General features: G+C 46.3%; 1 protein-coding gene across 4 annotated transcripts in view; it reads left to right on the forward strand.

Annotated features, from left to right (window-relative positions):
* The window catches only part of LNX1 (ligand of numb-protein X 1), a 176,251-nt gene that overhangs the window by 137,124 nt on the left and 22,753 nt on the right, over positions 1-16,374 (forward strand). For all 4 annotated transcript variants that reach the window (XM_045998320.1, XM_045998321.1, XM_045998319.1 and 1 more), the window contains 4 exons: positions 1,745-1,986; positions 2,516-2,668; positions 8,085-8,287; positions 10,573-10,944. In XM_045998320.1, coding sequence (XP_045854276.1) covers positions 1,745-1,986; positions 2,516-2,668; positions 8,085-8,287; positions 10,573-10,944 — 970 coding nt within the window. The remainder of the gene's footprint in view (positions 1-1,744; positions 1,987-2,515; positions 2,669-8,084; positions 8,288-10,572; positions 10,945-16,374) is intronic.

Raw genomic sequence — 16,374 nt, forward strand, 5'->3', positions numbered from 1 at the left:
ATTTGCTTGTCTCTTTGCAAGAAAATATAAAATTGCTGTCCTCCTCCTAACAATGAATATTCGCTTCATCAACCTCAAACTTACATCCCGCTGCTCTGGTTTTGAGGCTTTTAATATATACAGTAACTTTTCACTGCAGTGCTGAACCATAATGTAAGCCTTTTTCTAAGACATTGAATGGCAATGAAATTCCATGGCATAGAATCAAGAATGGACGCAACTCAATGAAAGTTACAAGATGGCCCTCGTGACTGTGTTTGTCCTGCTCAGATAATGCCAATCTGCATCATGACAGCAGTTTGGCAGTAGAAGCTGCCTGACTCCCTCCACCACCCATGCATTCTAATCTCAGAGATGTTAAGAGTATGAACAAACCAGCATCCCAGAATGGATCGATTATAGAAGTAACTACAGTCTCCTGATGACTTACTGTATCTCCGGCAGGGTACTAAAAATCTTGACTTAATATCGACCTGAACTCACAGCAGCCCCAAATGTATATGTGGATTAGGAAGTTTAACCAGGTTAACAAAATTGCCCCAGATTACACAGGCCAATCAGAGTGAGGAATCTATCCAGACAATAAACCATCCTGTCCACCAGCTCTGGGTTTCTACAAACCATGTAAATTGGGTGCATTTCAAATGTAGATGGCTGTTGGATTCCTTTTACTTTCAAGAATGTGAAGCATCTCTCCAAATAGACTATCAGAGGGTTATTTAAAATAACTGAACCATAAGATTTTCTATAATGAATTGATAAAAATAATTATCATCTGTTATAAGCAAATGGCCATTTGTTAAAGGGGATCACCCCCATGATTTCTGCCTTCACAACAACTGTGGGCGCTGCTGTGGTCATCCGCAGCTACTTGCTCACCGCAGTACGAGATCGTCAACTCATCACCATCTTCTGACCAAAACCCTACCTAAGAGCTGAAATGACTCTCTCAGTGGCACAAAACGGACAGTCACAGCAAAATATGGACCTAGATCAGCTTATACCTTGGCCTCCTGGCCCTTGGATCTGCTTCTCAACATGGAGAGTGAATGGTTATTAAAAATTTATGGTTTTCTTTTTATAGACCATGAACATAGTTTTACTTTCCCAATGTTAGAAGACATGACAATGAATGGGACTTTGGTGCACAGGAGTCCCCAGCCCCGGTTCCGGCCGGCAGCCCAGAGGCGAAGCATGGAAGCCTGCAAGTTTGTCTCTAGAGAATGCCGACACTAAGTAGCCCCTGTGGCTTTGTGGTGATGGCGATTCTGTCTCCATGGACAGTTAAATATGGAATCTGGGAGGAGCTTTGTATCTATGTTCAGTGCTTTGGGAACCAAACCCAAAAGAAAGGATCGAGTGTTACTAAGGGCTCTTGTGGTCAAAATAAACACCAACAAGAGGGAGTTACCAAGTCCAAACAGTTGAGAACTGCCTGTCTCAAGCTCTAGCCTTATAGACATCATGAGGACTGTATAAATTTGCATGCCAGTGACCAGTGTAGAGAGTGCTTTAAGAGAATGCAAAAAGAATTTTTTAAAAAAAAATTGTTTCCTCGAATCACTAAATCATTTAGTTAGTGAGTGTATATTGAGCACCTACGTGGGATTGAGGGAGGGCGGGACTTGGAGCAAACAACTCCCGTTCCCAGTGCAGCAAGCATGAGTACTTGAAGAAGCTGGGCTGAACAATGAGCAAAGCCAAAGCCTTTTCTGACCTCCCACTGTTTTTTTTTTTTTTACAGCTGTAAAGGTGCTTCCCACTATGGCCTGACCAAAGACAAGAAGAGGCGCTCTCAAGATGGCTGCCCAGACGGCTGTGTGAGCCTCACGTCAACAGCGCTCTCCCCAGAAGTCTCCGAAGCTGCCACCGTCTCCTTGGTGACCAATGAGCCTGGCTTAGACAACCCTGCCTACGTGTCCACAATGGAGGATGGTCAGCCAGCAGACAGTCCACTGGACTCTGGCCGGAGCAACCGAATGAGGGGTGAGTCAAGTGGGTGGTTGTCTGGGAATGGGCTTCTTGCCTTGAGATTGCCCTCTGTGGAATATTTACTGTAGAAAGTTCTAGAAATTTTTTTTTTTTAAGGGGAAATCATTCTGGTAGTTTCGGCAGCCATCCAATGTCCAATTGTGCAAAGTGAAATGAAACCACAAGTACCTCAGATCATTAAAAATGTGTAATCGAACTTGGTGGATGGGGCCAAGTTGGGCCTGATGATTCACCACCCCGTAGTGTCAGCACCTTCCCATCCATGCTGCTCGAGAAAAGTGCTGCTACCTTCAGTCCAGCCCAGCAAAAAAGAAAAGCAAGTTTTTAAACCATACATATTTCATTGTAGAAAATGGAGACAGAACAGAGAAGCAAATCTCATCATCCTATCACTGAGAAGTAATCACTGTTCCTGTGTTCTAGTATATACAATATGTGTATATACTGTATATACATATATTGTATATATACAGAGGATTTCTGTGAATGTGTATCTACTATTTCTTCTTTCTCTTGTCCTCAGCACGGCCCTTTGAGCGATCCACTATCAGAAGCAGGTCTTTCAAAAAAATAAACCGAGCTTTGAGTGTCCTTCGAAGGACAAAGAGTGGGAGTGCTGTTGCCAACCAAGCTGATCAGGGCAGAGAAGATTCTGAAGACACCACTGCCCCTGAAGGTAGGCGACCTCCCCATGAGTCTGGACATGGGCTGGGCTCCCAGGATGACCTCAGGGTGATGACAACCAGACCACCATCCACTTTCTAAGACACCTTTCTTCACAAGGGCATAAAATATTTTTTACCTTGATCAGCCTACTTGTTACACAGGTAACTAAAGGCAGAAATGATTGTTCTCTCTCCACAGAGGTTAAGCAAATAGGTTGTGGAGCCCTGACCTTCAGGTGCTAGCTTAACACAGAGATAATAATAATTAAGTGAAAAGCATTTAGAACATGGCTGGCATGCAGTAAATGCTATGTAGGTATTTCTTTCTTCGAACGACTATGCGTAATGTGTGGTTCTGAGTGTGCTTCTCATGCATTAACTTATTTAATGCTCACAATGAACCTATGAAGTGGCTACTATTATTATCCCTCTTTTACAGATAAGAACATTGAGACCCAGGGAGATTACTTAGCTTTGCCCCAAATTACCTTGCCCGACTTTGAATTCCAGTAATGTGGCTCTAGAATCTGGGCTCTGTTGAATCTTAGATCCTATGTGTTTATAAATGCAGCTGGGAAATACCATTTTTTTTAATTGTGTTATGTTAGTCACCATACAGTACATTGTTAGTTTTTGATGTAGTGTTCCATGATTCATTGTTTATGTATAACATCAATGCTCCATGCAGTACATGACCTCCTTAATACCCACCACCAGGATCACCCATCCCCCCACCCCCCTCCCCTCCAAAACCCTCAGTTTGTTTCTCAGAGTCCATAGTCTCTCATGCTTCATCTCCCCCTCCAGTTTTCCCCCCTTCACTTTTCCTTTCCTTCTCCTAATGTCCTCCATGTTGTTACTTATGCTCCACAAGTAAGTGAAACCATATGATAATTGACTTTCTCTGCTTGACTTATTTCACTCAGCATAATCTCTTCCAGTCCCGTCCATGTTGATGCAAAAGTTGGGTAGTGATCCTTTCTGATGGCTGAGTAATATTCCATTGTGTATATGGACCACATATTTATCCATTCATCTGTTGAAGGGCATCTCAGCTCTTTCCACAATTTGGTGACTGTGGACATTGCTGCTATGAACATCGGGGTACACAGACCCCTTCTTTTCACTACATCTGCATCTTTTTATCTTATGTTAGAACTTCAGGGCAGTAACAATAGCTTTAAAAAAAATGGAGCTTTCTTGTGTTCCAGGTAGTTTTTGTACTCAGCCATTTAGATGTCACAATGCTAAGGGATAGGGATGATGATGATTTTCATTTTATAGCTGAAGAAAGGGGACCCAGAGAGTAACTCGGCCAAAGTCACCCCGCTAGAAAATGACAGACCTAGGACTTTAGCTCAGGTTCTCCAGCTCCAGAGCCCACTGTGGTAACCACTGGGTTAAGTGCCCTCCCCTCCTAGGGGTTTGAGAGGTAGATCCCAAACCACTGTCTTTATCATGCCTTCAGAGACTCTGTGAGCAGTCCTAGAAAATCCCCCTTGCTTACTTGTCACCGCTCTTCTCTGCTCACACATACACACACTACATGCCCTCACCACTCTGAGCTCATTACGGTCCTGTGAATACTGTCTCTCTGTCTCTCTCCCTTCCAGGCTGTTGTTCAACTTTCACTCCCACACCCCTTTAGCTGCCACTCTCATTCCTCCTTCCAGGAGCCACCTAGGTTTGGCCTCCTCCTAGAAGCCCTCCCTGACTCCCTCAGTCCTCTTTCCTTTGTGTTCTTGAAGCCCCTGCATCTTTATTATAGCGGGTGTCACTTTTTACTGTCACTGCCTCTGTAAGAGCAGATGTTCTTTTGTGAATCTGGATCCTCAAGGTGAAGCGTCATATCTGGTACGTACAGTTGTTCCCTAAATGTGCCGTGAACATGGGATTACAACTTCCTTTCTGCCAGTCCTCCCTCTTATGAAAGGGTCCTGAATTCTCCTCCATGTAAAGTTTGCTTCTGCCTGCAAAAGATTTATTTGCCTGTTTCTTCCAGAAACCTTTTTAGTAAGAGATGACTGTGTGGAAGTTACTGGCCTAGGCTCTGTAACTTTATATAAAAATGATCAAATCCAGTTCCTGGCTTCAAGAGGCTCATTCATGACTAAAGGAGGATAAGATACCATGAAGAGTAAGCTACAAATAAATGGCAGTGGCAGGCCCAAGGAAAGGAGCATCACTTCCCAGCAGGCCATGTAACCCGTGTCTGTGGGGTGGTTTATGACCTGTGCACTGGGATCTTGACTCTGTTAGAAAGTAATGGGAGATGAGGCTAAGGCTAGATTAGAAGGGTCCTGGACAGCATCTGGGAGTCTTGATTCAGGTTTTTGCAGAGTGTTACTGCAGGATCCATGCTATGTTCCAGAAAGATGGCCGCTGTGTTAGATGTGCAGGTGGCTTAGAGTGGGAGAGAATGGATTTCTTCAGATGCTCCAGGACGCTGTGACTCCAGAATGGGATGAGATGTTAAGACTTGGCAAGGCTGGTCATGTTGGTCTTTTCAGGATTTGTGAGGCAACGAAGCTTTCAAAAATGGCCAAGTCTTATTACTTCAGCAGCCTATGGTTGGTCCCATGAACTCCAATGGCATAGCTTATCCATCCTTTTTACAAGGATAAAGAGGCTCCACTGTTGATTGGCTGTGTGACTCTGGCCAGGTTACTTAACTTCTCTGAGCTCCAGCATTCTGTCCTCTAAGAAACAGAGATAAAAAGAATCTACTTTAGGGTTGTTTTAAGAACTGAACCCCATGGGATGCCTGGGTGGCTCAGTGGGTTAAAGCCTCTGCCTTCAGCTCAGGTAATGATCCCAGGGTCCCGGGATCGAGCCCCGCCTTGGGCTCTTTGCTCAGTGGGGAGCCTGCTTCCTCCTCTCTCTGCTCCTGCTTCTTCTTCTCTCTGCGCCTGCTTCTTCCTCTCTCTGAGCCTGCTTCTCCTCTCTCTGTGCCTGCTTCTCTGCCTACTTGTGATCTCCGTCTGTCAAATAAATAAAATCTTTTAAGAACTGAACCCCAAAAATACACATGCAACTGGCTAGCACGTAACAAACACTCAGTAAATAAGATCTTATCCTTGGTCCTTCGGTGAGGACCCAATATTGAACAACTCTGTTTTATTCCAGACCAGTGCAAGTTTGGCAGCGGAAAAAAAAAAATGTTTTTTAGATTTATTATTTATCTGAGAGAGAGAAAGAGAGAGAGATTGTGTGTGTGTGTGTGTGTGTGTGTGTGTGTGTTGCACTGGGAGAAAAGGGAGAAGAAGAGAGAGAGAATCCCAAGGAAACTCCCTGCTGAGCACAGAGCCTGTCTCGGGGCTCCATCCCACAACCCTGAGATCACGACCTCAACCCAAATCAAAAGTGGGGTGCCCAACTGGCAGAGCCCCCAATGCACCCCCAAAATTTAACTCTTCAAGGTCACTATGGTCTCATTGGTATGGTTCTAGTTAACATTGCATACCAATGCAACTGGGTGTGTCCTTTCAGACTCTCAAATCAAACACCCTGAGTAGTTTTGGGTTGGTTATTGTAAATAACCAAATGGTTATTATAAATCTATTGGTGGGAGAGGGGGTAGACAGGCAGAGGGAGGAAAGCAAGAACCAGCAGCTTTGATTATGTCTAAATATTTCTTTGTTCAAAGTGATTTTTTTTTTTAAGTCACCATTCCCTGTCAAGGGACGTGTTCCAACAAATGCTTATGGGAAGGCCTACTTAATGCAATCAAAGTAGTTTAAACATTAATTGAACTCAATCACCCAAGTGCTGTTCGCACCAGGAACTGGCAGATTAAGGCTGCTGCCCACAGCCTTATAGCAAAGCCAGTCGCTGACGTTAAATTACATCCCAGTGGAGGTTAAAGACCCACATTTGCAAAGGCTCAGGCTTCCTCTGGCTGCTAAATTGCTTTGTTTATCATGTTCTGCAATACTTTGAAGTAATTTTAATTCTTTCTGTATTGTTCCTGGAGAGTTGAGCCCTTCTTAATGAACTCATAGTTCATTAGGGAAAATGGACTAAGGTCATGGGTTTTGCAAACAGAGTGCGTTAGGCAGAGCCAGACCTGCCGTTTTCCTCTTCCCAGATGACTTAATGAAGAGAGAATCTTAGGGCAAAGGCAGCTGTCAGCAGCTACAGAAGACGAAAGCGTCTCCGCCCTCCACATCCACACTCAAGCAAGGCGGGGGCGGGGAGCTGCTGTTGCCATCAAACCAGGTGGAGCTTGCCTGGCCTGTCACGGCGTTCCTTCTGCATGCTTCTACTCAGACTGAGGCAGAAGATGGCTCCAGCCGGCATTGCTGGCTTATAGGTGTCTAGGGCAAGTCCCCTGTGGGACTTTTGTGAATCACTGGTTTCACAGACACCCAAGGAAGGTGACAGGATGACAGGTCACCTGGAGTCCCAGGCTGTGACTGGCCCTGAGGGCTGTCTTGCTTTGCGACCCCAGCCAATCCTGTCACTTCCCCACCCGAAGCTCAAACCACCTCGCGTGTAACAGAAAGCCACTCAACAGCCCCTGTCACTATCAAACCGCACAACTAAGGAAGCTCTTCTGCATGTGGGCACAGGGGTGGCGTGGGGGCTAGTGGGGAAGGGACCCATGAACGAGCTAATGTGCAAAGAAGAGTCTCCAATTAAAAGGTAAAGTCTGAGACACCCACCTAGACCCCCGGATCTCCTGTGAGTTCTGAAGTTAGCAATGCGGCCAGATCAGGGAGAAGCTTCTGGAAGCCACTACATCTCCTTGGTCACGAAGCAGGCCGTGTGACTTCCCTTTATTGACAGCAGTGTCTGGGAGAGAGGCCTGGGAATTCCTGAAGCCTGAAAAAGCAGGGACCTCCAGGGAGAAATCTTCAAAATGGCCTGAGAAGGTTGAAGGGCAGGTTTGTTCTGTTTTGTTCTCGATAAGGAGGTGCCGAAACTGTAGTCTTCTTCTTTAACGACCCTTCCTTCTCCTTCACTGCTCTACCCTCAGGAGGCTTGGGCTGACCCGACACTTGTGGTCTGTGCACACAGCCACAGAACAGTCAGAAATGATGTCCTCAAAGATCTCAGAGTCCAGAAGCGACGGTGGATGATAACGGAAGGCTCAGTGCTGGGAGCAATGGAATCTTTGGTGGTGGGGGGTGGGGGTGGGGATTGAGATGTTTAGACAGAGCAGGGAAAGAGAGGGATCAGGGTAGAGTTTAATTGAAAGGGATCATTTCATGCAAGTCTTAAAGGAAAAATTGGGTCTAGGCCTAGAATGAAAAACATTCCAGGCAGAGAAACTGATGCTGGCACAGAGGCAGGAAAATGGAAAACATGTACGCGGAACAATGAATAGTTTAGTTTGGCTGAAGTCAAAGTTTGGCAAGAAGAAGAATGGCTGGAAATGTCCGTTGGGTGGGTGTCTTAAGTAAATACTGTCTTTGTCCATTTTAGTCTTTCCAAGGTTGTATCACCTGATTCCAGATGGTGAAATTACTAGCGTCAAGATCAATCGAGTGGATCCTAACGAAAGCCTCTCCATTAGACTTGTGGGAGGCAGCGAAACCCCACTGGTCCACATCATTATCCAGCACATTTACCGTGACGGAGTGATTGCCAGGGATGGCCGGCTACTGCCAGGAGACATCATCCTGAAGGTAGACGCCGTCGCTGTGGGGCCGTGAAAATGGGCTTAATAAACACCCCTCCAGAGCCAGTCAGTAGATGGATGGAGGAAATGCTAAATAAATGGGAAGTGGTCCCTTTCCATAGTTACTATGGTGGGAGGACTCTTCGTCAGAGACTTGTGATTTAATTGAAGATAGGTCTTTGCCCCCTTCTGTCTGTCTTGTTCTTCTGGTCTCTCCTTCTTTCTGTAGAAGAGTATTTCTGTCTCGGTATCATTTTGTCTGTCCTCCCCTCCTTTCTCATCTCCCCTCCAGCTTCTGCCCCGCTCTCCTCTCTCCTCCTCCTTCTTCTCTTCCTCTCTCCTTCTTTCTACCCCCTCCTCCTACTTTAAGTAACAATAACATAAAATAATAGAAAACCAGAGCATAGATCTTATGTTGTTTTCAGAGCAGATTAATGGAACATTCTGTGTTTTACCTAGTCAGCCCAATTCACACATCCCTCCATAGTAAACGTCCAGTGGTTTAAGGGCCCTCTGTGAGAAAAACCAAAAAGTAATCCTAAGTTCTTCCCACCAAGCCACAGACATAACAGGACAGGCGGGCTGGTGGAACAGCACACCTTGGGCATTTCTGTCCTCTGAGGCTTGGATGCGAGGAAAGAGATTTGGGCAGAATTCTGAGGAGAAGAGAAAGGAGGAAGGGAGAGTTGTTGATCAGACAGAAGTCAGACATGTGACGAGTGTGACCAGAAATCCCTCCCTGACCCTACGTTCCCTGTCTGATGCCCAGAGGCGAGCTTCATCCCGTTCCTTCTTAGTGGTTGAGGGGCTGGCTCCTGACACATCATATGCTCTTTCTCTGGCAAAGCAATTCTTTTTTGGAACAAGAGGAGAAAGACTTTAAAGCAGTTGTCCTAACCATCCTGAAACTCCCACTGGTCTCTAAGATGGAGTATAAGGCAGGGCCTGTTGAGCTCCAGAGAGCATCCGCGGTGGCCTCAGTGACACTCTGCGTGGCTTCCCCCCAGAGGGAAGGAGCTGTCCTGCCCAGGAGGGTTGCATAATAAGCTATTTTGATTCTTTGGGCCTTCAAGTGGCCCTTGCAGGCAAAGGGCTGCTAGGACTGTCTAGCATACACCCCTGGCCTTCTCCTGGCCTGGGTGTGATGGGAGAAACCAGACGCAGGATCAGTGACAGAGCAGAACAAGGGCTGTGAGCTCCCCTGGGCATGGACAAGGGCGGTGAGCTGCTCTGTGCACGAGAGCCTCCATCCTTCCTTGGCAGGCGGCAAAAGCTCAGGATGGTGGGCTGCAGGAAGACCTCTTAAAATTTCACCCCGAGCTGCATTTCGCAATTGGCTGCAAGTACAGGTACAAGAAATCCTACCCAACCAGAGAAATCCAAGCAGATTTTCTCTCCTCTACCGGGCCCCTGTCCTTCGACACTGTGCAGAGTATGGTGTTGCTGTGAAATCGCTTTCTTGCGAAGCAGTGACTGTCACTAGGGGCTGTAGCCTCCCGGCTGGTAAACAAAACCAGAAAGCCCCCTGCGGCATCAGCTCCGCAGATAATTAATGAGGCACAAATGAGCGGTCCGAGCTTGAGGACCTTTAAGTAGGCTAAAGGGATCCAGCCTTGCAGTAAGAGAGCCTGGAAACTCATTCACACCAGTTTGTTTGAAACTATACAGAAATGTTTTTTTTCCCCTTTGTTGAGATCATGGGCAAAAGATGTCATGGGCAGCAATTGCCTTAAAAACCACATACACGCACGTGCACACACACGCACGTGTGCACGCGCTGTGCTGGGCCCTGGAAATTGCGGGATGGATGACCCAGGGAGTAAAACTCACCTGGGGACTATTGGAAGGATGCTAATCTCAACAGCAGTTTGATGCAGTCATGTGAACTTAAATGGGACATTTTCTTCTTTTGCCTTTTCCTACCTTTTCTTCCTTTTTTCTACTCCCCGCCCCGCCCCTTTCTGCTGAACACTGATTTTGGCAAGCACCAGGAGTGGGGGCTGGGACTGCGGAAATAAATCTGGGGGCCCGTGCAGGGACAGGTTGAAGAGAGACGGCACCCACGGGGAGAGCTGCGTGGGCGGTGCGGGTAACAAAAAATGTAGGGCTAGGGGGAATGTTGGGAGATGGGGTTACCTGGAGATGGGGACAGAGGAGGTGACGGACCAGAGCAGTGTTTAAGGAAGGGTGCTGCTGATGCTGTGGGCTTGGGCCTTCTGGGAAGGGTTGTGGCGGCCGGAGCTGGCTGATCCGCTCTAGCTTCCGGTGCCCCCCACCCCACACCCCACGCAGGTCAACGGGATGGACATCAGCAACGTGCCTCACAACTACGCGCTGCGCCTCCTGCGGCAGCCGTGCCAGGTGCTGCGTCTCACTGTGCTGCGGGAGCAGAAGTTCCAAAGCAGGAGCGGCGGACAGGCGCTGGACGCCTACGGGCCCCGCGATGACAGTTTCCACGTGATTCTCAACAAAAGCAGCCCCGAGGAGCAGCTTGGAATAAAACTGGTGCGCAGGGTGGATGAGCCTGGCGTGTTCATCTTCAACGTGTTGAACGGTGGTGTGGCAGACCGACACGGTCAGCTGGAGGAGAACGACCGCGTGTTAGCCATCAACGGACACGACCTTCGGTACGGCAGCCCAGAAAGCGCAGCTCAGCTGATCCAGGTGAGTCCAGGGTCACTGCCAAGATCATGGCTAGAAACTGCCAGAGTGAGTGGGATGCTGGTTACCCTGCCCTACCCGCCCTGTTACTAACCCTTTCCGGGAGCCAAAATTGAAGGGGCAGCTAAGAGCATTACTCAAGCAAATGATGTGTCTCAGGGTCATGGACATTCCCTAAATGTTGTCATACAATCTGACGGCCTGTAGACCCTCAGGGTTATTATGCTGCAACCTGCCCAGGTTAAGATCACTTAAGATCCGCAGGACTGTGTCATGCCTATACCCAGTGTGTTGTTTGCAGACCCAGGGGTCATTCGGATGCATTCTGGACATATCCTAGACATCCAGATGTACTAACTCCCATAAGAAGCTGTGCCCTCTACCAATCCTGTGGACAGAGACCACTGTGGGATTGGCTAAGGCTAAGCCGCGTCTCCGTGACTGAGTTCAGCCTCCTTGGAAAGCCCATGGGAACTCAAATATGAATCTAGAACAAGGCCCCTAAAAAGAGAGGCATACAAATTATGTTCTTAATAGCCTGACATTAGTTCATATTAATTCACTTTCCTGACTGGCATAGCATCCTCAAGCCCTAGCATGTATCTTGTTGCCTTTGGCTGGGTCACCATGTTTTTCTGCTGTTTAGTGAGCTGCCATCTTTATTCTTTTTTTTTAAAAAGATTTTATTTATTTATTTGACAGAGAGAGACCACAAGTAGATAGAGAGGCAGGTAGAGAGAGAGAGAGAGAGAGAGAGAGAAGCAGGCTTGCCGCTGAGCAGAGAGCCCAATGTGGGACTCGATCCCAGGACCCTGAGATCATGACCTGAGCCGAAGGCAGTGGCTTAACCCACTGAGCCACGCAGGTGCCCCTGCCATCTTTATTCTTAGGACAGTCTTTGTTATTCACTTCATTTAGCCAAGATGTGGTAAGTTTCTGCTGCTCACCTAGCCATGTATCAGGTACAGAAAACACAGAAATGATGGCCTCTCGGCTCTTCTCTCAAAGGAGCCCACAATCTAGTACAGTGAATGGACTTTCTGTAAGTAATTGCCATATGGTGTGTTAGCATTCTAATGGAGAAATTAAGTACAGTGTTGTTTCAGATGAAGGAGAGGTTTTTGCTTGCCTGGGCTTAAGAATTCTTTACAGAGAAGATCTTGACTGGGGCTTTAAGGAATCAGTAGAAGTTCTCTAGGTAGACAAGGCAGGGAGGGCCATTTTAAGGGGACAGCCACAAAAGAACATTTCCCTGAAAGCTGATTAGGGACAACAGCATTAACGCCTGGGGCATGGTGTATATTAAGAAAAAGCTGTCATAGACAAAGCCGGATTGGGAAGGAAGTTTTACGAGCCATGCTAAGTTCAGACTTTATCCTCAAGGCCATGGGATGTCCTCAAGGCCAAGGAAGTGACATGATTTCCTAGATTTCTCTCAAAGTGCTAGAGAGCTGATAGGAGAGGGGCCAGATTTGAGGCCTTATCTCACGAAGCATTTGTGAGTTACCTGGCACGTTGCATCAGCTTGCTCTCAGTGACTCAAGTGTTCGTGCTTCAAGAGGAGACAGCAAGTCCGCCCAGTGGTTGACTGAAACTTGTACCAAGTTCCACAGAGGACGATAATCAGAACACAGAGCCTACTTTCTAGAACCTGATCGCCTAAGCGCACACAAGTCTCCCTGCCCTGGGTTCCAGCCATGGAGTTCTTCCAGGTGTGGACAACTCTTCTCACTGTCACGGGTGCGGTATCTTCTCCCTCTTCTTCAGGGAGAACCAAGAAGTGTATGATACTGTCCTTTTAGGGGTGGACAGCCTGAGGCAAAGAGTGCAAGGGGACTTACCCTACTTCCTCTGTCTCCCAGGAGAGGAAGCACGTATGGTGTCTTGCCCCTAAGCTGTGGCTCTTGGTGGCGTCCTGCTTTCAGGGTGATTCTCAAATGGTGGATGTTTAACTGAGTAACGGGCCCTGAGGCCATAGTCTGTGGAGCAGGTGGAAAAGAAGGTCAGAGTTACCGGAGGCATCTCCCCTCCGGAGTTTGTGCGGTCTATTCCCAAGTCCTCATGCCCAGCTTCAACTCCTTCTCCGAGCACCACACCTACATGACCAACTGCCAACTTAGTATCTCCACGTGGATATTTAAAAGGCAACTCAAATTTAATGTCTAAAACCAAATCCTTGACTTCTGCCTCCTCTACTCCTTGTCAAACCTGTTCTTTCCTCAGCCTTTTCCAGTATCTAGAAATGGCGCCATTCGCCCAGTGATTTGGGCCAAATTTCTTATTCTCTTCAATATGCGCTCATCGTAATCCATTTCTCACTACCTCCACGGCCTCCCTCAGCCATGCTACTGACGGCCCGGGGCTCTGTGGGAGACCTCCCACCCGGCCTCCTGGCCTCTACCCTGATTCTCTACCTCTGCGCTCTGCACAGCAGTTAGATGGCCATTGCCAAGTCAGTCCCATTGTGTCACTCCTCTGTTCAGCTTCCTGATGCTTCCTAAGACACTCAGAGTAAAATTTCCAAATCTTAACAGTAGCCTTCAGAGCCAAAAGTAATTTGGGCTTTAGTTACCTTTCTAGCTTGATTTCTTAAGCAAAGTAGAGGATTTCTAGTATTCCTACCCTTGTCTTCCCATGCTCAGCCACATCGCCTTCTTGCTACTGCTTCTCAAGAATTACAAGACCTTTTTCACCTCAAGGCTGATGTTCTCACTGTCCTTCTGACTGGAAGAGCGTTCCAAATGTCTTTCTCACTGCCACGCTTCCTTCCGGTCTCCTCAGTTCTCACCTCAGAGACGCCTTCGCTGACAATGCCACTTAAAATAGCTTCTCTCACCCCCCAGCTCTCTATCTATTATTTAATCTGCTTTATTTTTTCCTGCCAGCTAATTGCTTTATTACCAATTGGCCTAGTATAGAATAATACAGTAGAGTATTATATCTCAAGCACTTAGAGAAATGCCTGGCAAGAATGGACACTCGATAAATATTTACTGAATGAATACATTGAGTCAAGTTATAAAAATGTCAATATACAGAAGATAGCATTTATCCATGAATTCCATCTCTTAGGGATTTTTCATCACACTATTTACCAAAGAACAAACACCAGTTCTACTTTGACACGCCATTTGTCCCCAAGATGGAATTTCTACATCTTTTCCTCTTGAATTTGTTCGGTTCGTATTGGTTGAGCGCCTTTTAGGTGCTGACAGGTGTGCCGTACACAGGTAAACGAGACTGACACGGTTCCCGGCCTTGCGGAGCTTGGAATATATTCCTGTCCCTGATCTCAGATGCCATGAAGTCGGCATTTAGCAGGTGGTTTTAGCCTGTGTGTGTCAATGGTGAGAAAAGAAAATAGACATTTTTGGAAACATGAACCCATGGAACAGAATCCTTTTTCTCATCATGAGCAAACTGCACTCTAAGCATGATTGCCCCCCACCGCACCCCCACTTTGGAACTAGACTTTTAGGCCATCATCAGTTTTCTTTCTCATGTCCATTTGTCCACTCCCTCCCTAGGTCAGTCCATGCGGCTCCCGTTCTAGAGTTTATCTGCCAACTACTTACTTCGCAACAGGCACAAGAAAAACTCCCTTACTCATGCCATTTGGAAAAATTTTGATTACATGTGGCATTCTGCTTTTGTAGATTAATAACGGAAGAGGGAAAATTTTGTCCCTGAGAAAGTCAGTTTATGAAGTAAAATCTTGCCTAACAGTGGGACTTCCGAAGAGTCTTCTGCTTATTAAACAAAGCCAATGTGCTTTAAAAGCAGGGGAAAAGGGGGGCGGAAATTCTTTTAAAGGCTCGGGCAAAGCTTGTTGGGAAAGAAATGGAAAAAGCAGAGTGCTGGGAAAATCCAGTTAAGCAATCTCAAGAGTGGATTTTATTTATGTGATACTTGTAACACACACCAGGCTGGGGGAATTAAATTTAATACCCTTCAAACGTGGAGACTCAAGTTACCAACCAATCCTTGGCTGCCTGGCCTTCGTGTATCTCCTCCATGAATCATACTTGCCTTAGAAAGAAATTCCCAGACAACATGTCCTTCTGGGCATGTTTTCTCCCACAGTACCACACTTTTGCCTTCTTCTCCATTATTTCAGGGAAAAGTTATTACAGAGAAGCCACAACTGTTTTAAATTTGACCGATTTACATATGTAGAGTCCTAACCCCCACTTACTCAGCAGTCCCGGGTGTCATAGCCTAGGAGTGAGTCGGACTCCTCTAGGAGGAGAAGCCTAAGGAGACAGAAGCTTCAAATATGGAGCAATTGACTCCAATAAACTTGGCACAACTTTATTTTTCTCCATTGTCAATTTCTTAATTTTTTTAAAAAAGATTTTATTTATTTATTTATTTGACACTGAGAGATCACAAGTAGGCAGAGAGGAAGGCAGAGAGAGAGAGAGAGGGAGAAGCAGGCTGCCTACTGAGCAGAGAGCCCGATGCGGGGCTCAATCCCAGGACTCTGGGATCATGACCTGAGCAGAAGGCAGAGGCTCAACCCACTGAGCCACCCAGGCGCCCCTAATTTCTTAGTTTTTTGACCACCATGTCTAGAATCCTTGTTGGAGGGACACCTGGGTGGCTCAGGGGTTAATCATCTGCCTTTGGCTCAGGTCATGATCCCAGGGTCCTGGGATCGAGTCCTGTGTTGGGCTCCTTGCTCACTGGGAAGCCTGCCTCTCCCTCTGCCTGCCTCTCTCTCTCTCTCTCTCTCTCAGACAATTAAAAAAAAAAAAAAAAGATTGCATCTCTGCCCACTTACCAGTGTGGGAATGGTTTATGCTGACAAAACTGCCTATTCTTTACAAATTTCAAACTATTGCGAGAGGAAAGATACAGCTTAAGGCATGGGGGACCAGGTAGGCGTAATACTCTTCTAAACATACATTTTCATGTGTAGAGTGATAGTTCAGTTTTTATTAATGATAGATAATGATCCACATGGAAAAGAACTCCCAATGAGCATGAAAACCTTGGATTATTCTTTTATTACATCTTTTCTGTGTGCAGCTCATATATTATTGTATGTTCATATAATTCAGAAGATAAATGAACTATAATAAAATGAAGTAAATTAAAAAAAAACTGTGCCTATTCTGAGATGTTCTCCTCTGCAATTCTGGGGCCATGAGTTCAAATGTATTCAGGAGTTCAAATACAGACAATTAAGAAATGAAGAAAGTAATTTAGGATTTCAAATTTGAGTCTCCTTCCTGTGCCTTTTTTTTTCTAGGCAACTCCCAGACTTGAGGCAGAAGCTTAAAAAAAAACCAAAAAACAAAATTCAAAGTCGTTTGTAGAGGGGATGATAACCTCTAAGTTTTCATTAATACTTACATAGGTGTGAAGTTTTGTTTCCTTTGCATGAATTAATATTTAAATGAGAAGTTATTTTATCAATGAACAACCGAA

This window comes from Meles meles, chromosome 2, assembly GCF_922984935.1.
Source record: "Meles meles chromosome 2, mMelMel3.1 paternal haplotype, whole genome shotgun sequence".
Classification (NCBI taxonomy): Eukaryota; Metazoa; Chordata; class Mammalia; order Carnivora; family Mustelidae; genus Meles; species Meles meles.